This window comes from Mustela nivalis, assembly GCF_964662115.1.
Source record: "Mustela nivalis genome assembly, chromosome: 15".
NCBI classification, from domain to species: Eukaryota; Metazoa; Chordata; class Mammalia; order Carnivora; family Mustelidae; genus Mustela; species Mustela nivalis.
The window spans coordinates 33523258-33547458 of record NC_139034.1 but is presented as its reverse complement, the minus strand read 5'-3'; the positions used below and the strand labels follow the sequence as shown (position 1 = coordinate 33547458).

General features: G+C 38.3%; 1 protein-coding gene across 3 annotated transcripts in view; it reads left to right on the top strand.

The window, feature by feature from the left end:
• COG3 (component of oligomeric golgi complex 3) overlaps positions 1 to 23492 on the top strand; it is a 73239-nt gene extending 49747 nt beyond the window's left edge. For all 3 annotated transcript variants that reach the window (XM_082700642.1, XM_082700643.1, XM_082700644.1), the window contains 8 exons: positions 461 to 550; positions 3582 to 3702; positions 6307 to 6395; positions 6505 to 6639; positions 12164 to 12239; positions 16655 to 16782; positions 17831 to 17929; positions 21545 to 23492. In XM_082700642.1, the coding sequence (XP_082556768.1) occupies positions 461 to 550; positions 3582 to 3702; positions 6307 to 6395; positions 6505 to 6639; positions 12164 to 12239; positions 16655 to 16782; positions 17831 to 17929; positions 21545 to 21574 (768 nt within the window). In that variant the 3' untranslated portion in view covers positions 21575 to 23492. The remainder of the gene's footprint in view (positions 1 to 460; positions 551 to 3581; positions 3703 to 6306; positions 6396 to 6504; positions 6640 to 12163; positions 12240 to 16654; positions 16783 to 17830; positions 17930 to 21544) is intronic.
• Positions 23493 to 24201: the final 709 nt, after the last annotated feature.

Sequence of the window (24201 nt, the reverse complement as noted above, 5' to 3'; positions counted from 1 at the left end):
TTTTTTTGTTTTTTTTTTTGCTGTTTTAAATGATGTAGTAAGAGCCATGTGCATGAATTTTATAATACAATACTGATTATTTGGGATACATTTTTAGAAGTGGATTTACTGAGGCATTGTCTTAAAGTTGGTGGGGTCAGAACCACATCTGCCTTGTCCACCTACCACTGGGCATCCAGCATTTAGCACAGAGCCTAGCCTGAAATAGGTGCTAAGGAAATATTGCTGAAAGGTCACAGGAGAGCTTTGAGAGATGCAAATTACAGAACTACCTGTTGGTCTAGACAGGTTGCATGGGAATAGGAAACTCTAAGAGGAATATTTGCCAGTAATATAAGTTCATCCGGTGGATGAGGGCAAGCAAGCATTCATTGTTGAATTGCTTGTTCTCTGTTTATATAATTTCTCTGTTCCTGTGTTGTGAAGCACTTCAGTTAATGTTTTTCTTTTATTTCACCAGAGGGCAGTGTTCCAAGGATTATCACAGGAAGCCTTGTCTGCCTGCATTCAGTCGTTACTTGGAGCATCAGAGTCTATCAGCAAAAACAAGGTTTGATGAAGTGTTAGGTGAAATATTGTTACCTATAATAATATTGTCGAATATAGCATTTATTTGTAAACACAGAAATTTAAAGCCATTTTGGTGGGAGGATTTGTTTAATATGATTTAATTGAAGCCCTTTAAGAGAAGTTAAAACAGTTGACCCTTGAACAAGACAGGGACTCAGATCCTTTCCCCCACAGTTTGAAATCCTTGTAGAACTTTTGATTCCTCGAATACTGAACTACTAATAGCCTGCTGTTGACTGAAAGCCTTACTGATAACATAAACAGTCAGTTAACACCTATTTTGTCTGTTATGTGTATTACGTACTATATTCTTAAAGTAAGCTAGAGAAAAGAAAATGTTATTAAGAAAATCACAGGGAAGAGAAAATACATTTATAGTACGATGCTATAAAAAATTACCGTATAAGTGGACCAGTGTAGTTCAAACCATGTTGTTGAAGGTTCAATTGTGTATTATTATAGTGCTAAATAAAGACCACACTGTATGAAGGAGTTCCAGCTTTGCTGAAAAGTACTGAAAATGCCACTTTGGTTCTAAATCCTATAGAGTAAAGGTCTCTTACTATAGCCTTAGCAGCTGAGAAGGTAGTAGACTCCTGTTTCCCTGAAAGACCAAAACAGTGTTTATAAGGGAACATAGCAATTTATAATCATCCCTTCAGTGATGGTGTTAAATAGTTGCATGGCCTCACTTGAAGGAAATCAGCCAAGTCAATTTAGAAGACAGGGAACTGTGGCCCATGGGTTGCATGACTAGAAGTAGTTGCCGTGACTTCATGACTTACAGTTTTTAATCAAGAAGCGATCTGGGGCTGAAGGCTGCTCCCGGGGGCCCTGAGAATTTTTAAATAGCGTCATCAAAGATGTTGCTTCATTTAACTGTCCATTAAAATGCCTGTCACCTAAAGGGTCTAAGCTGTAGGGACTGTTTCCAGGGAAACTTTTTTTGCTTGTTTGGAGTATTCAAACTTGTGAACCTTTTTTGGACTTCCAGATTTATAAACTTGATTTCTTACTTCAAGGCTTTAGATAAATTAGGGTAAGACAGAAGAAAGCAAAAAAAACAAATGACAAAAAAAAACTTCCCTCAAAAGAATTTGGGATTCGTTTCTAGGAGAGTTGTACCCCTGATTGTGACTGCTGCATTCTCCCAGTCATGGAATGAAAGGTTGCAGTGACATTTTTAGATGTTGGAAAGAAGATGGAAAGTTAGTTGTAGACAGGCAGATTTAATTTTTAAAAAGTATTTCTAAGCCTGAGCTCTCACATTTCTTAAAATACCTGAAATCAGGAAACATGTCTAATGTTAGGCAAATGGTTAAGTAAATTATGGCATACTTCATAGAGTAGACAATTAAACAGGCGTTAATTTTTTTAATGAAGCAGTAACATTTAACTTAAATATGTTAAGGCAAAAAAAAAAAAAGGATACAACCAGATATACATCATGACTTTATGTAATGAAAACACTCAATAAAACATTAACATTGAAAGCTTTTGGGTGAATATGGATGATTTTCCCTTTTTTCACTACACTCTTCTTTATTTTCCAGTTTTCTAGAATGAGCATGTAGTTCTTAGATGATAAGGAGGAAAAAAAAATGACCTAATTTATATGTCTTCATGCACCACCTCCTTTTTTTAAAGGGAAGAGTGAAGGGCTTTTTGATTATTATATCCTATGAGGCTATCCTGTTTTATGTAACTCTGCTTCCTGCATATTAGAAGGGGTTTAAGTTTGTGTGGGGAAGCCCTCGATTTGGCAAGCATTAGCTCATTTATTTTTGTTGCTGAGTTTGTGTACTTTTGCCTTTCAAGAAAAAAGTGATTAATGAAAATGACCACTTAATGTCTTAGCTTCTTAAGGCAGGAAGTTGTTGCCATACTTAATTGAACACCTAATATGTTTGCTGGATCATAGCAGCTTTAGTAAAGTGAATCTGTATTACACTGTTCTTTCCCCTTGGAATTGTTAGTTTTTTAAAAAATAGAGCAAGTATTCAAAATGTGTAGTGCTTCCTACTTATTTAATGCTCTGTGTTCCAGAGTACAAAGTGAGTTTCCATCAAATAAATCATTCTTGCATATTGATTATGTGTTTATTTAGAAGGAGGGAGGAGAGAGAGAGACACTAGAAAGGAGTTAGGTTGTTTAATAACCCCTTTAAAATTATTGCTGTTTATTGAAGGACAATTTTATTCTTTTCCTAATATAGTATGATGTTAGAAATATTTTCAAAGCAATATTCTGTCTTGATTAAGCAGCAAGAATGAGCAGATGCAGCCTTGCTCTTGTTAATATACAGACTTTTTTTGGAAGTGAAAGTTACAGTTATTCACTCTTTTAGGATTGGGTCAGACAGAGCTTTGAGAAGTAAATTTAAATCATAAGACTCTTCTAGATGGGTCCTGCCAGGGCAGATGCAAGTGTAGTGACTCAGGATATAGACAGTGCTCTGTTGGTGGCAGGATGATCCAAAATGGTAACCCCAAATCATTTTTGGATTTGGAAGCTCCTTTTGTATAAATATGAATATTTCTGATATTCTGGATATTGAAACCACTTTGGCCAAATAGAGCCATGGTGCTTGAAAAGAAACTGGAAAACCAGGAGAGGTCATAGTTGTGTTTATGCTTTGACCTTTTCTTTATTTCCTGTTCTGTGCCAAGATTAGGTCACTGTATCTCTTCTGTTTCTAAATCAAGTTAAAATAGATTTGATTTCTTTTTCTAAATGTGTTACTTTATAACCTTTTATCTGATTTGCTTTCTTGGACTGACGAAGTATGAGTGGGTGACAATGTTAGTAAGATTTTGCAGTAAGATTTTTCCAGATAATTCTAACATGGGTAATGTGGGGAGAGTTCATTGCACCACAAAAGGAGTATTGGTACATACAGTTAGGTTAAGGGCCATACACCTCGGTAGATTAATGTTGATTAATAACACTGTATGTTTTACATGTTTTTATTTAATCTTTGATAATACCCATTTTTCTGTCTTATAATTTAGACTCAGATTGATGGACAACTTTTCTTAATTAAGCATCTTTTGATTCTTCGTGAACAAATTGCTCCATTTCATACTGAATTCACCATTAAGGAAATTTCCCTGGACCTCAAGAAAACTAGAGGTACTTCATTGTCCTGGCTGACACAGTTGGGTGTGTTTGACCTGTCCAAATGTGTCAGCAAAGGTTATAGGTTTATTTTATGTTCATCTGCAATTTTTTTTGCATGCTGTGCTTGCTAAGCATGTTACTTGTTCATACTGAGCTGAGCTTTCAGCGTCCTAATTACATCTAACTTGCTGTATTTTCTTTATGAAGGGAACTGTTTCTGAGCATTTCAATTTGTAATATAGCATTACTTCTCTTAGACTCTGCCACATATTACCATAACCAGTTAAAAAATGAAAAATCAGTGTAACAGCTACTTAACAGTGTCAGCCAATTGGGGTGATTTTAAACATTGAGTAGAGTTTGTCAGTTCATGAAAATTCAGGAAGCCAGCTGGGTAAAATGGTAAAATGCGAGTATTCAGATATCTAAGAGTGAAAGATTTGGGTTCCTGGCCCATCATTTCCTGGCTCTTGTGTGATCTTGGTTGGGTATTTTAGTTTTCCTATCCCAGGTGAAATGAGCAGAATCAACTTGTCACGATAACTTCTCAATAACCAGGTTATTGAGATCATTAAGCATGAAAATGTATGTTGAAGAGCTTTGTGAGCGTTAGGTGCTCAAGTAAGCCTAATTGGTATTATTTAATCAGCTGGTTGTTAGGTAATCATGTGGCTAGGATCTTTGAGTTGTTAATAGACACTGAGTCATATCTGTCCTAATGATTTGCCTCTGACTGAATTAATAGATGATTTCTAAAATATCAGAATAGTTATTTTCTAAGATGTTGATTGTAAGCAGTTAAGGATACACTATGAATATCCCTAGTTTCCTTTACTTACTTACAAATTTATCTAAACTTTATCTTTTCTTAACCATTGCTGAGGGAATTAAGTTCTAATGCCTTAAGCCATTGTTTATATAATGGAACTTCTCTCTGAGGTATTGGGGGAATTGAGAAAATAGTCACTCAAATTATTTCCTGTACTCTGGTTCAGAGGAACTTCAAATACGGTATTTCCAAGGGTAGCTGGTTATTAGTTCCCTAGTGACTGTGTTTATAAAATAGTGGGCTTGACTTAACTCACCTGAGAGCCATCGTGAGTCATATTAGAACAGTTTACTCTTTCTTTTCCTAATGTTCTCTTCTTTCCGCCATGGAGAATACCTTTTGGTTCTGTTGGAATTTGAATAGTAAACCTGTATGTTACTCATATTTTGTGATAAAAAAAAAAAAGATTTTGTTTTATTTTAGAGGGTAGGGGAGCAGAGTGGGAGCAAGAGGGACAAGGAGACTCCTTGCTAAGTGTGGAGCCTGAGAATGAGGGGCTAGGTTTGATCTCAGGACCCAGAGATCGTGACCTGAGCTGAAACCAAGAGTCAGATGCTCAGCTGACTGTACCTCCTAGGCGATTTTTTTTTTTTAAACAGTAGTCACATATCCTGGTTTTTGCCATTTTATAGAATGCGTATATATTTTTTAAGCTTATTCTTATCAGAGGCTTCCATCCCCCAACCAGTCTAGTTGATATCCTTCTGTCCTTTTGGTGTGAGGTGTAGGAGTAGTGCCCTAACCTTGAAGAGTGCTGTGGGTTGATAGTCCTTAACTTTATTTACGTGATGGGACAAAGTAAGGCTGATCTACTTTCTTCCATTTTTTTCTAATTCATAATTTGTTGCTGCTTACTTAGTTCTTATATAGATTCATCGAAGTGTGAGATAATGAAATGCCCTAAAATTTTGGCAAATACTCGTTTAAAGTCTGTTTTCCCTAAAACATCATAAAGCCTATATAATCCTACTGTATGCTGTCGCAGACAGTCTTTTAAGTTATCTTGTACAAAAGACAGCAGAAACAAAGCTTTACTCTCAGTACTGAGTCTGATAGGTCTTTTACAGTAAGATCAGGGTCAAGGTAGTTAGTACTGTTGTGGTGTGTACTTGTAAAAACCAGGGTTGGAAGCATTTCATACTTGGCTTCTGCGGTGTGGCAAAACAAAGAAATGGTCTTTTGTGACTATCACTTAAGAATACTTGCTCTCTTTACTTTCAGACCTCTAACCTCTCCTAACTAACATTATATCTTAATTGCATTTGAACATCAATGAGACCTCAGTTAGTACTTTGTGTGGATTCTAGTTAGTCTGGAGGTTAAGGGGTAAATACGTCCTTTTGGTGTTTTCTTTCTGGCTGACACAGTAGTTTATTCATTCTGCTTCCAATGAATAAGTTTCTGTGCCAGCCAGGGACTCAACAAACAAAGCTGGGTAAGTATATGGATATTTTCTGGAAAATCTATTTAGCAGCATAAAAATAAGGCAGTGAAATTTTCAAGTATCAGTTACCATTTATCTTTTTTTTTTTTTTCTGTAAGTGTATAGTTGAGATTAATAGTCATTTCTCAAGTCTGACTTCTAGAAAATAACTATGTGTGGGTACTATAGCCATGGTTGGCACTAATCCCACCCTCTTCCATTCATGAAGGTGAGTTGGTGGAAATGAAACTGCTTTTGCTTTTGTGGTAATAGATAACTAGTGTACGTTAACACACTGAAACGGTAACTCGTCTTTTCTTTTAAAACTGTACCTGTTCACTGGATGAGTAATTTTGTTTCACAGATGCAGCATTTAAAATCCTGAACCCTATGACTGTTCCAAGATTTTTTAGGCTGAATAGCAACAATGCCTTGATAGAGTTCTTGTTGGAGGTGAGAAGGAGTCTGTTTCATTGGTGGTGGGAGATAAACAGCATTCTTTACACGTCTGGTAATTTCTAGGCACATAAAAACAGGAGGAAATTGTCATCTTCTTTTTAAGGGTACTCCTGAGATAAGAGAACATTATCTTGACTCTAAAAAAGATGTAGACCGTCATCTGAAATCGGCCTGTGAGCAGTTTATTCAGCAGCAGACCAAGCTGTTTGTAGAGCAGCTGGAGGAGTTCCTGACAAAGGTATAGACCTTGGTGCATATTTGATAAAGTAATTTTGAATTCTTCCTTAGATTTCCTTTTGAACGAACCTCTTGTGAAAACTCTGGCAGGAGACAGTAAATAGTAAGCCTAAATCTTAATGATTCCATCTAGGAAATCACTGTGTTTCCTATAATGGAAGCTTTTTGATTTGGACTTTTAGATATGCTTGCATAGTTTTCAGTTTTTAAGAGAGAAACAGATATTGTCTCCTTGCTAAAATCCATCCAACTGGCTAATGCCAGCAATGCAAAAATGAGATCATGGCTATTTTGACTTTTCCGTTTCAACCTAATCTTTTTTTTTTTTTTTTAATGCTTAAGTACCATTACTAAGGATTTTACTTCATAAAGATGTTTTAAAAGCCTTGAAATTTAAAAAAAAATTCTTGAGATTAGCTTTCATTTATTTAGCCTCTACTGTCTGTCCAGAATTAGAGTATATTATAAAAAGAGTAAAAATATGACAGCCCTTTCTCTCAAATTTACTTACCTAAGTCCTAACTGGGGAGACAAACTGTATCTCTGAAATGACCAGGAGACAGCTAAACAGATTATCTGTTAGTAATTTTTTGCTGGGGCCATTGATGCTGGTATGCCTGAAGCCTGTGATATTTGTTCAAAAGATAGAAGGTACTTGTTTCTGAAAATAGTAATAAATGCCCAAAAAAGCAGATATAGAAATGTTAAAGCAGTCAAACTACTCTTTTGTTTATCATTGGCATATAGTACTTGTTTACTGGGTTGTAGTCCATTCAAACAAGTATTTGGAGTGTGTGTGTTTTTTTCCTCTGCCAAATCAGTTTAAAGATTTATTTATTTATTTATTTGACAGAGAGAAATCACAGGTAGATGGAGAGGCAGGCAGAGAGAGAGAGAGAGGGAAGCAGGCTCCCTGCCGAGCAGAGAGCCCGATGCGGGACTCGATCCCAGGACCCTGAGATCATGACCTGAGCCGAAGGCAGCGGCTTAACCCACTGAGCCACCCAGGCGCCCCCAAATCAGTTTAAAAGCGGGGAGTGGTAGAAAGGTTTCTACTGGGTTTTGATTTTTAAAAATGGTGCAACTATTGATACTTTGTAATTTACAGATAAGCCCATTACAGTTTTTACTGAAATTGTTCTTGTGGGAAGCCAGTCTGTAGATTGTAGTATGTATTTTTGGGAGAGCGTCCACATTAGTACTGGTAGGAAATATTGTAGATGAGTATTCTGCAATAGCCGAGCTGCACAATGAATCTTCTGACATAAGCAAGTTGATTATAATGAAATCTAGGATTAAAGGCTTTTTCTGGAAAAGCACAGTCTTTGAAAAAGTCAAGAGAATGAAAATTCACTGTTGTAGCTATCTAAGTTGATGGTAGTGTTAGTTTGGTAAATCTGGTATAACTCTGTAATTGTGCATTTTGGAAGGCTCTGGACACTATGAGCATTTTTTAAAAATTAGAGATACATGTAGAAAACATGTATTCCAAGTCTGAATTATATAGTGGTTTTCCATGGAATGCTACACATCTGCACCGGAGACTCCTGTATAGCCGGTCATGCATCTCTCTTTCTACACTCCTCCCTGAGGGATCGGAGAGGGAAAGGCCCTGCCTCTTGACATCTTTGAGAAGTCAGTCCTGTCCTCCCTGCTTAGTCTGTGTAGTCTTTGCTCAGGTCATTCACTGTTGCCTCGTTTTCTTTTTTCAACCTTGGTCCCTAAGTGCTCTCCAGAGTCTGTTCAAAATATTTAGTAGGTAGTACAGCTTAGAGGGCTGAGCATCCCTTTTACATTATCTTATTCCAAATTCAGTCCCTTCCCCCATCCCGTTGGAGTGGAGTGAGTCAGAGACAAAGATGCACGCATGCACAGGGCATACATCATAAGCACTACGGTTCACACAGATGTATGTGATCGTTTAAGACATTGCTTGTTAGACTTTGTGGACCAGACATTTTTCACTTTTATCTGGTGGATGTTACTAGTATTCTGAATAGCAGACACAGAATAAATGATTTTAAAACTTTAAAATGATTTTCTTTAAAGGTAAATCTGCAAGTGCAGAATCTTGTGCCTCTTTTATTATCGTTGGTGTCTTATAAGGCAGCCCGTGATTGTACCTTGATAAATGATTGCAAGAGAAGCAGCATCCATAGGTGCAGAAAGGGAAGAGTATTTCATCTTCAATTTGGACGTATGCTTGTAGGTCTCAGGATTTTACCATTTGGATGTAAGCCTCATCAACAAATGTTCTCAGCTGAGAACAGTTTGGGCTGATTTTTAGAATACATGTGGATTTGCATAATAAAACAAACTGTGTGAGTGTAGAGAACATTCTTAGGCTCTTTGAAGACTTGTTTTTGAGTGTAAAGATTCAGGGTGTGATTCTAGTCCTTTTTTTACTTGCTGTGAATTGGTCTTTTTTGTTATGTAGCTCCTTCCTTGACTCTCCTTGTTGAGATGCTTTGTTTTCATTAATTCTCATTACATCTCTGGCACCTAGAGTAAGTAAAACATCTTCATTTCACAGAATGAGAAACTAAAGTTATCCAGAGTGACCCAATATATATAAGACAATCATTTCTACAAACTTAATCTGACTAGTATAAACATCTTCCCTGATATTTTGGTACAACTAATGAAGTTTCTTAAGAAAAAGAAATAAATTCTAAAAGAACATATCCTATTTCCTGCTCCTTGAAAAATAATCTTTTTTCTAAGTATTTGGTGGCCCTAGGGAGTATAACACTGTTCTAAGTGTTGGGGGTAGAAGTTCATAGGAAAATAATTTGGGTCAAATATCTTCTGTTAAACACAAAAACTGTTGATACTTTTTCTCCCCCCCCCCCAAAGTTTTTATTTATTTATTTGACAGAGAGAGAGAGAGCACGCACAAACTGGGGGTAGGGGGGGAAGGGGGAGAGGGAGAAGCAGACTCCCTGCTGAGCAGGAAGGCCAAGGCAGGACTTGATCCCAGGACCCTGGGATCATGACCTGACCAAAGGCAGACACTTAATTCACTGAGCCACCCAGGCACCCACCAAAAAACTGTTGATACTTTCTGTTTTCTTAGAATTTCATTATACTGAATATTGCGTGAAATGAACCCGTAAGTAGGGGTTGGACTGGTCATGGGTGTGGTGGAAAGAGCATAGAGTTTTGACTCCAGAAAGCTGAGCTCTAGCCCCCCTTTGTCACCTCCTGAGTAAAATGGTAGCAAGGTAGATTCTCCAAGTTTTGGTTTTCTAATCTCTTCATCAGAGATAGCTACGGTATCCCTCTTCCCAACTGAAGGTTATTATAAGGACCAAAAGAAGATCATATATGTAATAGTACTTTAAATGCTGCAGAAATGTTACAGGAAAATATGACAAATTTGAAGTGCAGGTTTTGCTTTAGGAAAAATTCTGAATAAACGCATTTTAAAGGAAGTACATTTCAAGTTCATAATGAAGCTCAAAGTGTTTCTCCCTAGTGGGACCAGTTTATGCTGAAAAACTCAAGACTTGTATTTAGCAATATTCATTTTTTCCCCAAGCAATTTATTGAAGTATTTCGAGTTTATTTGGCGGGGGATGGGGGATGGAGGGACAGAGGGGAGAGAGAATCTCAAGCAGGCTCAGTGCTTAGTCTTACAACCCTGACATGACATGAGCCGAAAACCAAGAGTCAGACGCTTAACCATCTGAGCCACTCAGGTGCCCTACAAGTTTATTCTTAATACTCCCTCTGAAGTGTTATTAATTCCTCAGCAACACTGTAAATGTAAATTTTTTTTCTTGATTGTAGTTCATGTAACAGAATTTGACCTATAAATTTAATTTTTGTTCTCAAGGACTTAATAACCTAATGGAAAATCAAGATAGAAAATACGTAAACATTATGAGGTGTAAAGCAGTGTCATCATGAGACAGTGGGTCTCTGTTCATCTCGTAGGGTTTTTGAAAGATAGGGCTAGTTGGGGAAAACTTTTCAAGAAAATACTCCCTGCAGTTTGACTTAAAGGGAAGTATGTTACCTAGATAATAAATAGACATGGATATGTAAGTTTGTCTTTGTCCTTAATATAAAAATAATTAATACAGTCTAAACAGACAGCATATATATCATTATGAACTTGGTTAAATTCTGTAATAATCAATGGAATAATAGGCAGCCATTACTAATAAAACATAACTGTTAGACACTGAAAAATGTCCAGAATTTAGAGTTAGGTGGGGAAAAAAGATGTCAGAGCACTATGTTCCTGTTTTGTAAATGTAGACACGTTAGTATGTTTATTTATGTTGGAGAAGATTTCGGATAATACATACTAAACGAACATGTTTTTCTTTTAGCATTGTCTAATCTGCAATATGTATAATTTGTTTTTTAAAGCTGCATCTCACAATAAAAAAGTAAAGATATCAAGAGGGATAGATTGTAGGAAAGGGGTGATTTTATACACATGTGCAGCATGAGCAAAGGCCTGTGAGCTTACTTAACATTGTATTCTGTCTTGTGCCTGTGTTCTGCCTAAATATTTTTGTGGCCTTCTTTAATCGAAAGTTTTTGTTCTCAGATTTTTCTAATGAGACTCTCTGGTGAGGCCAAGGTCAGAGCCTGCACCTTTGGCCCCTAACAATCCATTTAAAAAAATGTTTTATGCAGTTTCTGTCCTTCACCTTCCCCAATTACACCTTAGTTACCATATACCGCACCATGGTTTTCCATCTTTTTTTTTTTTTAAGATTTTATTTATTTATTTGACAGAGATCACAAGCAGGCAGAGAGGCAGGCAGAGAGAGAGGAAGGGAAGCAGGCCCCCTGCTGAGCAGAGAGCCGGATGCAGGACTCGATCCCAGGACCCTGGGATCATGACCTGAGCCGAAGGCAGCGGTTTAACCCACTGAGCCACCCAGGCGCCCGCATGGTTTTCCATCTTGAGAACATCTTAAGAGCAGTCTTGTCTAAGCAGCCAAATGTACATTTTTTCGTTTGCTGCTCTGTACTAATGGCTGAGGAATAAAAGGGGCATGAACAAAGGGTGGGCATTCCAGTCTGCCTATAGCACTGGTTGGTCTGCCTCCAGCACTTTGATGCTATTTGAAAATCTTGTTTGTTTTCATAACATTCTCTGCCTGAGATATAATAAAGGAAAGGAATCTCTAGGTATGTAAAGGAGATTTTGTCCTGCTGGGGTGACATTTTCCTAACAGAATACAATAATAATTAAATGTTGACATAACAGTTCACTTGAAAAGGGACCAGTTTTGTCCTCAGTTTTGTCTTCCTTCTCTAAAATGTTTTAGGCAGAATACCTCAGGACATCAGTGGTGTTTTTTTGCAAGACAGCAGATGCCTTGAAATCACAAAAGTTTTCTAAAATGTGTTATTAGTTGGAAGGATTATGAGTTATGATGCAGTTTTTTAGGATTGCACATTTGACTATCATTATGTTTTAATATGTCCAGATGGTGTTGTATGTCCTCGGAGAGCCGTGAAATGAAAAGAAACGTTTTTCTTTTTGTCTTGTCTCACAGGTTTCAGCATTAAAGACCATGGCCAGTCAGGGAGGACCCAAGTATAGGCTTTCACAGCAGCCTTGGGCACAGCCAGGTATTCGCGTTTTACTCCCGGGGATTTCTTTTTTTTAGCTGTTGATTAATTTACATTTATATAGTCTCTGACAGCTTGGAGTTGGTTTCCTTCTTCTGCTGTGGTTTGTGTTGATGCTAGGTGCAGTTTGGAGCTGACAGGTCTTAATGGTCCAGCACTACTTGCATTTTAAAAAGCAATTTTCAAGGAAAGAGGAATTAAAAAGAAAAAATACACGCAGAGTTAAAAATAAAACGTGGCTTACATGGAAATCCTCTGATTCTGTACATCTGCTTTTTGTTGTTATTAGAGCTTTGATGAAAGTACCGTGTTTGATAGTCTAAAATTAGGGAGGAAATGCTACTGTTCTCAAGTATTAGATGAAGGATGTTGGTCATTACTTTGTTTCACATTTTATGCAAGTTATATCCTCTGTTAACATTTTTAGAGTGTTCAAAAAAATTATAAAAATTGTGGTGTCACTGGGGAGTTGGCAGACAGTATCCCTGTCTGATTGGCGGATGTGCTTGAGATGCTCCTAGTTTTACTCTTTCCTAAATGTAAATTTTTCTGTGCCAAAGAGTTTCTTCTTCTTCTTCTTTTTTAATCTTTAGCATTAGACCTCAGACATTTAGAATCAGACCTTTGGGGGTTACTTTTGGTTCATTTTGTGGCATTTTAAGTTGCTGTTAAGCCAGAATAAATCATTGTAGAGGATTAGTATTTCTGGCTGGTCCCTGGCCTACATCAGGATAGAGATCTTTTGAAACCAAAAAGGGCAAAATGGTAAAAGAATTCGTGTTTTAATTATAGATAAGCTGTATTAAGTTGGTAGGGCAACTTTTTTGCTGAAAATGAGAGAGATCCAAATTCAGGTTTAGCATCCATAAGAAATTGACTGTCTACAGGCACCCAATCTAGTATTAGGGTTTTTTTTGTTTGTTTGTTTAAGATTGTATTTATTTATTTGAGAGTGAGAGAGAGAATGAGAGAGACACGTCATGAGAGGGGAGAGGTCAGAGGGAGAAGCAGACTCCCCGCCGAGCAGGGAGCCTGATGTGGAACTTGATCCTGGGACTCCAGGTTCATGACCTGAGCCGAAGGCTGTTGCTTAACCAACTGAGCCACCCAGGTGCCTCTAGTGTTGGGATTTTAATATGATTGGTTTTCCTTATTGACAGAATGATATGTTTGTCAGGTACTTATTTCTTTTGGGGAAAAGAATTGAGGCCGTTCTAAAAATTTTTGATTATTCTTAATAATGGTTCAGGATAATTTGAAGTTGAACTAGAACTGAGAAGCTAAAAGAGTAGCTATGCATCTCGGAGGAGGATTTGTAAATATACTGAATTATCAGTTGTATTTGAATGGAAGAGAGGATTTTATTTCAACAATTTGTCATAAGAACTTTGATGATGTCAATATGGGTTTGCATTGATTTGCTTTATTGCATATGAACTTTGTCACTGCTTTAGGTCTTTTGTTTACCTGTGATGGAGACAGTAACTGTTTTACTGTTTACAAGGGTTACTATACCTTTGTATCATGTGAGATTGAAATAACATCTTACCAAACTGAGATCATACTTGATGCAGTAGTACATTCTGTCAGAAGAAAGAAAACCAATTTATTTTATTGATAACACCGGAAGTTCTTTTTAAAATGGATTTTATTTATTTTTAGAGAAAGAGTGCAAAAGCATGCGGGTAGGGAGGGGTGGTGGGGAGGGGGAGAGAGAGAGAATCTTGAGCAGGATCCTCACGGAGCCAGACAGGCCTTGACCTCACGGCTCTGAGCCACCCAGGTGCCCCCACCCTGGAAACTCTAGTCATAGTTAGCTGTAGTAGTAGCCACCTGTTCTGACCTCTCACAGTCAGGAGCGCACTTTTCACTCCATAACTCAGCACAATTCTAGAAGGAATTCTGACCACCTTTGGATTAATTGGGACTTTGGCTCAAGGTTTCAGTCTTTGATAGAACTTATGTAGAAATAGGAGCTGACTTTATTTTGAATGTTTATGTAAATGAAACTCTTGGGTGCAATAAATCTTTCTTAAAATAGGTAGAAACCAACAAACAGGCCTAGGTGTACTTAATATAGCTAAGCCCAGGGGCTTGATGCATTATTAATGTATTTTTCTTTCCTCTTTGGAAAGATCCCCTTTCACTCAAAACGGGCTGTCATTTTCTCAAGTGGGATCCAAGTGGAGCTCCCGGTGTTAGGTGTATTGTGCTCTCCAGCATTACAAGCGCAGTCATTAGTAAAGCAGGAGTGGATGAGAGGAAGCTGATGACAGGACATATTGCAGCAGGGCTTGCTGCTTTGTCATTAACCCCTTCCCTGTCTTCCTAAGGGAGGAGGGCTTGGCAGAGAGAGCAGTGGCACTCCAGTTCACTCCATTCTCGTATCTTCTGTTCCGTGTAGCCGCGAGGAGCTGTGGAGATGCTTTTTCTTCATCTCTAGGACAAGACGCCCACACTGCAATGTCAGGGATGTTTGGGCCTTTGGGTGGGAGCATCAGAAACAACCTAGGGACTTGTCTAGGGCCCTGGAAACCCAAGGTGACTGGTTCATGCAGTCTTGATCAGGTTCCTGGGGATCATTTCATGATAAACTCAGAGGAGATTGAGTTGTAAGTTAGGGTGCTGATTTGTTAATTTACTCTGAGAAATATACCTTCATTAAGAGCCCTCAGAGGGCTGTGTTTGCTAGGCTTCACACCCACCATTTGGTGATCAAGGCCTCTGGAAACTGACTTAGGGATTCTTGAAGTGTGTTAGTGAGGATGGAACCAGAGCCCATGGAAGTAAGTACCCTAAAGAAGCTTTCATCTATTTTATGAAAAATAAACAATTCCTTGATTGTTTGTTCTTCCTTGAGAGTATTGGTATTTTCTTACCCTGCTGTACCACAACCATTCTTAATTAAAAAAAAAAAAAAAAAGTTTTTAATATAGTATAAAATTTGGGCTATGAAAAATTATAAAATTAAAAGTAATTCTATTTTTTATTGCCAAACCAGCCCTCTCAAAGGTAGCCACTATTAATAGTGTCTTTTCCTGAATTGTTATATATGTACTGGCATCTCTGGACTTTAAAAACTTTGTACAAATAAGATTAGACCATATTCCTTGTTGTTGTCATTTTTTTTTTAACTTGGTGTCTTGGAGCTCATTCTGTACTGGCATATCTGGCTCTCTGCATTCTCTTTAATGGTGCATGGCACGCATCACTCTAGCATAATTTCTTTAATAATTCTGTTAATTGTTAAAATATTTTTAGTTTTTTCCCCCATCCATTATTTAATAGATGTCCCTGTATACATGTATCTTGGTATTTTGTAAGTATATCTGTAAGGTAAATTTCTAGTAGCAGCGTGTTAAGTGATAGAATGTATGTGTAGTTTCAGTTTTGCTAAACATTGCCTGGTTTATACTCCAAGCAGCAGTGAGTAAGAAGGCTTGTTTCTGCACACCCTTACCAAATGCGGGTGGGTACTCACAGGCTTAGTGATTTTTACCAATCTGAAAATACCTCAGTTGTTTTAATATATATTTCTTTAATTATGAGTGAAGTTGAAGGTCTTTGTAATTATGAATCAGTCTTTTTCTTCATAGCTTTCTAGGTAGTTTCCTCTTTTAAATGACCTCATAAAGATAACTACTCTTCTTTTCCATTTGTACTTCTTTTCAGACACTACACTTAGCCTACATAATTATTTCAGTTACAGTTTTCTGGAATTCTGTCCCAATACAGTGTAAGATTGTAACAGATGGGGGCACCTGGGTGGCTCAGTCAGTTAGTTGAGTGTGTGATCTTGGTTTTGGCCCAGGTCATGATCTCAGGGTCCTGGGATAGAGCCCTATGTTAGGATCCACACTTAGCAGAGTCTCCTTGTCCCTCTCCCTCTCCTCCTCCTCTTACTCATGTGCGGGTGTGCGTGCTAGGTCTCTCAAATAAATAAATAAAATCTTTAAAAAAAAAATGTAACAGTTGGATTTTTAGTTACCGTTAAATATGTGTGGATGTTTCCAGAATCATCCCACAAGACGAAAGAGCATCTCTTGCTGTGAGTCGCTTCTGTAAATGAATAAGCTCATTCATAATGAAGTGATTCTTACTTGTGTCTCTCTGCAGATAATTTATTTTATTTTAACTATCTCTGAATTCCAAAGGCTCCATAGTATAGCCCCTATGAATGTCCTGAAGGGTATTGGAGGAGTTCTTTTACTGCCTTACCCTTGGGGAGTAGAGTTTTGTATGTAGAAGATAATGAATGTTTATAGGACTTGTGAGTAAACAGGAAAAAGGAAAGAAAATTTTGGGAGAAATTGAGTCCTTCTGCCGTTTTTCTCTCCCCTTATTCCCCTCTTAAGGAAAATGGAAGTGTTTCTTCTCTTTTTCTTTGTAACAGTAATGAGGTTTATTCTTTCCAGCAAAGGTCAGTGACCTTGTAGCAAATGCCTACAAGACAATAAAAGCAAAGCTGCCTCTGACTTTGAGAAGTATGTCATTGTACCTATCCAATAAAGACACAGAGTTCATCTTGTTTAAACCTGTGAGGGTGAGTATTGTGATATTTTACTTGAATGTTGTCCAGTCTCTTCAAGTTTTCATTTCTTGCCTTGTCTACCATTTTCCTCTTCCTGTAGACATTTAAAAGTGTTAGTATACTGTTCTAGTAAAGTTGATTAATAATCACTGTAATTCCTGAGAGGATTACAAAGCCAGCACTGGCCTGATCATATCCACCCCAGCCTTTGTTTTAAGTTCTTTATGTTGTTACCTTTGGCGACAAGGTAATTTTGACCTTAAAGTACAAATTAGTAAATAAATAAGTCATCAGACCCTAACATTGAATGTGGCCCAGTACTTGAGAAAGCAGCATTTCGGGAATTACGCTTCATTTTACTGGTGAGTAGTGGAAATAAATGGCTTGCAGTGGCTGCCAAGGGATTAAATGTCAGAGCAAATTTAGTGCTCATAACTTCCAGCTCTGTGTTGAGCTCACATCTTTACTGAAGGCATTGGTTGGTTTTTAAAGTACGTTTTATGTGTCTGGGAACTTTATTATCTTTTGTGTAAGAAATTGCTGCTGAAGGCTCTTATTATTCTCTGGGGGGGGCCAGGGCTTACTAGAGTTTAGCTTTTCCAGGAAGTATTATCTGATAAGGCTTAGTTGGGTTGTGCTAGCATGTGAATTATTAAGTGTGAATTATATGTCTTTGGTAATCCAATGAAAGATACATTTCCTCTACTTGTTTGGCAAATACCATTAAGATTTAATATTCTTAGAGAGAGAGAGAGGCAAACCAAGAAACAGACTTTTAACTATAGAGAATAAACTGATGATTACCAGAGGGGAGGTGGATGGGGAGATGGATGAAATTGGTGATGGAGTTAAAGGAGGGCATTTGTGGTGAGCACCCACTAATGTATGAAAGTGCTAAATTACCATATTGTACACCTGAAACTAATGTAACACTGTATGTTAACTAACTGGAATTTAAATGAAAACTTAAAAAAAGATTTAACAGTCTTAGTGCTTTATGTTTGAGATGATCACATATGTTTCTAGTAACTCATTTAATGGGATTTCCTTTCTTTATAAGAATAATGTTCAGCAAGTCTTCCAGAAGTTCCATGTTTTGTTAAAGGAAGAGTTTAGCCCTGAAGATATGGACATCATTGCTTGTCCTTCTATGGAACAGGTAATCTATCACCTGAAGATCCTTGTTACTTTTTATTCTTTTTTTTTTTTTTTTAAAGATTTTATTTATTTATTTGACAGAGAGAGATTACAAGTAGGCAGAGAGGCAGGCAGAGATAGAGAGGAGGAAGCAGGCTCCCTGCTGAGCAGAGAGCGGGATGCGGGACTCGATCCCAGGACCCTGAGATCATGACCTGAGCCGAAGGCAGCGGCTTAACCCACTGAGCCACCCAGGCGCCCCGACTTTTTATTCTTGATTATTTGGTTATTTTACTTGAGTAGGTAATGTCTGTCTTTGTATAACCATGTTTTTTTTTTTTTTTTTTTAGATTTTATTTATTTATTTGTCAGAGAGAAAGTGAGTGAGATCGAGCACAGGCAGACAGAGTGGAAGGCAGAGTTAGAGGGTTAGAGGGAGGAGGAGGAGCAGGCTCCCTGCGGAGCAAGGAGCCGGAATGTTTTTAATTTTAATTTTAAAATTGTACCTTATTTTATTCTGATGAGCAAGAATTCAGACTTTGAATTGCTCTCTCAAATTTTTAGTGATGACTTTATAAATTTTGATTGCTTTTTTAAATCCTTTCTGATATTGCAAATTGCTGTGTTTAACATGAGCGAACTGTTTGTGAAAAGTTCAAATAATGGTGTTTAGGATGCTGAGTAATTTTATTTACAGTATGCATGATAGGAGGCTCACATTTCACATGAAATAAAGTTACTTCACGGATTTGATGTTAGAAGTGTTTCTGTTTCCTCTCTCTTCCTAAATTTGAAAAACTGAATATAGAGCTTAGTCTGTATTTATCATTCAGTACAGCCAGCAAGTTTTTTTGAGCATGTATTATGTATTAGGAGTAGGCTGGTGCTATGGAGGGTATTTTATTTCCAGTTTTAAGTTTGGTATAGCTTAGGAGTTTTATATATGTCAGGACTAGAGGGTATGGGAGAGAGTAGTAAGGTATGGAGCCTGAGAGGAGTAGGTGGGAGAGTTGGAGAAGGGACGAGAGGCAGTGAGTGAGGGTGAGTCTTTGGGGGGTTTTATCACTTTGGGAGAGAAAAAGTGTAGCTGGAAGGGAAATGGAGTCTTTTTGTAATTGACATAGAACTCATATGCCATAAAATTTCATTGTTTTTTTGTATATTCACTAAGTTGTGCAACATCACCACTATCTAATTCCAGAACGTTTTCTTGTCCCACTCAAAAGAAACCTCATACCCTTTAGCAGGTTCCCCACTCCTCCATCTTCTGTAATTTATTTTTTGTCTCTGTGGATTTGTTCACTGTGGACATTTCATTAAATGGAATCATATAATACATGGCCTTTTATGACTGGCTTCTTTTTCTTATCAGACTGTTTTTAAGGCTCTTCCATATTGTAGCATGTATCAGAATTGTATTCTTTTTTATGGCTTTATATATTCCTTTGTATGGATAGATGGTTCATACTTTAAAAAGATGTGTTTGTGGTTCCAGGATTGTAATTAAAATACTTTATTTATTTATTTATTTATTACAGAGAGGGCTAGCGAGAGAGGGAACACCAGCACAGGGGAGCTGGAGAGGGAGAAACTGGCTCCTCGCTGAGCAGCGAGCCCAGTATGGGATTTGATCCCAGGATGCTGGGATCGACTTGAGACCAAGGTAGACGCTTAACAACTGAGCCACCCAGGTGCCCCTAAAATGCTTTTTTTAAGAGTCACTTGAAGTCATTGTATTCTCTGTGATTATACCACTAACTTGATATATAGTTAGGTTTGTTTCAGTGTTTAGAGATTTTTTTCCCCACCATTTTGATTTAGTTTTTTTAATATAAAATATTAACATGCTTCCCAAGTCAGCATTCTAGAACAAGATAGAATTGGAGGTGTTTTGCTCTCCTTTCAGACCCCTCCAGCCTTCTCTTTCCTTTGTTTTATTTGTTATTGGATTATCTTTTCTTTTTTTTTTTCTTTTAAAGATAGAAAATACATGTTTTTATATTCATGAGGAGGATCCGGAGAGAGGGAAAAATTGATGCTGGAAAATGTTCTTGAGTAGCAAAGGGGGGATGGAATCTCAGGGACAGTCGGAAGGAGGATGGAGCCTTTGTTAGGTGCATGTGTTCAGTTGCAAAAGGAAAGAAGGCCCAGTGTTTGGGCATGTGTATAGGGAGGCGATGAACACGATAGGACAATAGAAGCTCTCATCTGATTGCTTCATGTCTGTGAGTGAAACAGGAAGAGGTTATCACAAAAATGTGGGGGTACTAAAGATTTGGGGAACAAGGCTCAGTTGAGTTCAGTGGTTATGAATCCAAGAGAGGCCAGTCAGCATGGTTGTCTGTTTTCTCCAGTAATATGTAGTCAGTTGCAGGAGTGTAGACGTGGGGTAGCCAGACAGGGCTTGCTAAGAACATGCAGAGTTCCTGGGCCCTGCTGGACTCCTGCCAGCAAGATACATGTTTTGTGTGTGTGTGTGTGTGTGTGTGTGTGTGTTCGTAACTTAAAAGTTTGACAGTAATTGGTCACATTGCATATAATTCAGATTGCTCTGCTCTGCCTCTCTTCCCTGTTCACTTGATGAGCCAGTACATTGTTTTCATGATGCACCAGTGGGTCACAGCCTGTAGTTTGAAAACCAGTGACAGAGCCCATCATTCTGTGTAGCTTGGTGTTTGTTTCATCATAATTAGATTGAGGTTTTGTATTTTGGGCAGGAAAAACACAGAGGTGATGGAGAGTCCCTCTCATTGGGGATACAGTTTTATAGAAGAGATGAGGGGGCGATTATTTTGATTACCAAAATAGTTTGTGTTATGTCAAAGGGTTCCCTGCCAGGTTCATTTGGCTGCACGTCTTCTAGGGCTTGGGTTCCAGATTGGCCATGGGCAGACTGCAGTTCCCCTGCTCTCTCCCAGGTGGGTTTCTCTGCTTCTCCTGGGGGCTGGCTCCATGTCCTGCCCTCCTTCACAAGTGGTTGGGGTCTCTAGGGCTCAGAGTTCGGGTTTGTGCTGAAATTCACTCTTGACGCCTGTTTTTATGTATCTAAAATGGTCATTCAAGGAATTCAGCTTACACACGCTTCTTCCCACAACACACTCTGCACAGAAAAAGGTGAAATTGATAATTTAGATCTATTTCTATCCCCTCTCAGGGTTGGTGTGTAGGTTTGTTTTTTTTTTTTTTTCCTCCTGTCATTTTCACTGGATTCTAAATAAGTTGAGGGCATCAATTCAGTGATAGAGTGTGGCATCCTCCCCCAGACCACCACAAAGCCCCCTGCCCAATGGCCGTGTGGTGACTCAGACCAGCATTGCGGGTTCAGCTGTGTTCATTTGGCTTCTTAAAAAATCTTAGACTTTGGGACGCCTGGATGGCTCATTTGGTTGGGCCACTGCCTTTGGCTCAGGTCATGATCCTGGAGTCCTGGGATCGAGTCCCATATCGGGCTTACCCTGTTTTTTGGGGAGCCTGCTTTTCCCTTCCCTTTCCCACTCCCCTTGTTTGTGCTCTCTCTCTCTCTGTCAAATAAATAAATAAAATCTTAAAAAAAAATCGTAGACTTTTTCTCTTCTTCTGTGTTTGAGGATTAGTATTCCACGGTAGAACTAACATAGCCCTTCACTTTGCTTTTCAGGTAAACCTCCTGCTGTCCGTTGCTAAATAACCAGGCTGGCCGGGCTGTGCACGTCAGCGTCTGTGCGGTCGGAGTGGGCTGGGAGGTCCGGCAGCCTGCAGGACGCCGAGGAACCGTATGTGGGAGTGTCCTCAAGCGCCACCCCGGCGTGCTGCTCGGTGCTGACTGCAGCATGAAATACAAGCAAAGTGTTTGGAAGATTGGTGTTTCTCTTTTAAAAACATCAAAATGCCAAAGATTAATCTAGGAGTGTGAGAACTGCCTTCTTGAAAAGGTCACGAGAAATGTGAGTTTTTTAGAGGTAGCTATGGTGGGCATACAGGGAGATGGTTCTTAGCAAAAGATGTGCAATGAAACTAGGTTACAAGAGTAGTGCAAAGAAGAGCTTTACACAGAAGCGCTGTTAATTAGAAAGCTTCTACAAGTACGGTTTGTTAAAGTGCAAAACACTGCAATACTTTGAGCCACAGAGATTCCACGGGGGCTATTTTTTACTTCTAGAAATCTTACTCCTACACTCTATTTAATGTAATGTTTCTCCTAGCACTTTGAAGTTTCGTTTGGAGTAGATTGGGTGCATCTGAGAACACATTCTGCTTTCCTGGGAATATGGGGTGTTCTCTTTCTATGTGTTTGATGATGTGAGGTAGTTTGAAGATGCCAGGATCCCGTGTAAGGTTCCAGCCTCTGTACTCCCTGAATTGCTTAGGTGCAGAATGTTTAAATGCAGGGCCTGGAGCCTCCTCATAATAGATACGTGCGGTATGTTTAATGAGCATCTTCATGGTACAATAGTTCGTGTTTGTGAGTGGGAAGCACCAATTAGGTTGTTTTAAATCTGGCACGTAAGGGAGAGGAGGCAGCCTGCTGAATCATGTATCTCACGTATAAAGGCAAGGGTTACCAGCTTTCTGTACACTGCCTTCGGTATGAATAGTTCTTTCAACAGTGAACACTTTCATGTCCCATGTGTTTGTTCATTGGCTGTGCTATGTACCAGTGTCATGGAGGTGCAGCCCTGTCACAGCAGGATACATTTTACCAACAAAGGTGAGGAGGATGAAGGTGGCCCACCCCTTAAAATCTACTGTATTATTCAGGGATCATCAGATAAATTATGCACATCTATGAGTTTTCCTACAAACACCTATTTTCTGAGCGGATGGGTTTCGCCTCACATAAGCTGCTTTTTTGGTTCAGAAGGAATTTTCAGTTATTCAAACACTATCCAGAGATGGAACACTGGAGAAGGTTCTGGAATGTAGCCAGCAGACCTCCTTCTACAGGACTTGTCCCGTTGCAGCAGACTCTTGTAGTATGTAGTTAGGTTAAATATCCTGATGTCTGTCATTTTAAACAGGTCATTTGTTTTTCAACTCCATTTAAATTGGTGATGAATGTGGCTTGAGAGAGTTTAATAGTCTATTTTGGGAAGATAGAAGGGAAAGAGGGTCCATATTCATTCTTTGACATGAAATGAATGAATCAGGAAGATTGTATTTACTTCCACTTAACTATTTTAAATACATGTTTAATGAAATAAACTGTAAAATATCCTGTTTTCTGTATTGTATGTACATTTGATTTTTTAAATAGCCTTTCCAAAGAAATGAGGGCATGATTATTGTACAGTACTGTGACTGATTTAATTTGATGTACAGAGCAGGCTACATTCTTAAGGATAAAAATATTTGATGGCACTCATTCTTGTGTTTTGAATCTTTTCTTTCTGAAACACTCAAACATCGTAGAAAGTGCTGAGTAGGTAATAGTGATCCAACTTGTTGGCTAAATGAATATTTGTTTAAATCTGTACAGTTTCAGGTGTTTACTTATACAAAACGTGTACATACTTTCAAATAATTTAAAATGCTTTATATTATTTGGCTAGAAATTGCAGTTTTTAATAAATGTGAATTTTTTAAAAAATAAAGATTTTTGCTTCCTACTTTGTCTTCACATGTCTGTTGTATGGATTCTTTTTAAAAATAATTTTAAAAAAATTTGTTTTCTTACAATTTTATCAGTTTGACAGAGAGCACAAGCAGAGAGAGTGGGAGAGGGAGAAGCAGGCTTCCCATAGAGCAGGGAGCCCGATGTGGGGCTTGATCTCAGGACCCTGGGATCATGTCCTGAGCCGAAGGCAGATGCCTAACAACTAACTGAGCCACCTAGGCACCCCTAAAAATAATTTTTTTAAAGATTTTATTTATTTATTTGACAGAGAGAAATCACAAGCAGATGGAGAGGCAGGCAGAGAGAGAGAGAGAGGGAAGCAGGCTCCCTGCTGAGCAGAGAGCCCGATGCGGGACTCGATCTCAGGACCTTGAGATCATGACCTGAGCCGAAGGCAGCTGCTTAATTCACTGAGCCACCCAGGCACCCCTAAAAATAATGTTTTAATTGAAATTTTTATTGAGCTAGCTTGTGATTCACATGTAGTTGTCCAAGATGTAATACAGGGAGACTCTGTGTACCTTTCCCTGGATTTCTCCTAGTGGTAACATCTTGCGAAAGTAGAACAGGTTATCACAAGCAGAAGATGGACAAAAGTACACCCCACCAGTCTGTTCACATTTCCCCAGTTTTACCTGTACTGTGTGGATTTTTTTTTTTTTTTTTGGTAAGATAATTATTGTGGGAAGACATTTTTTGAA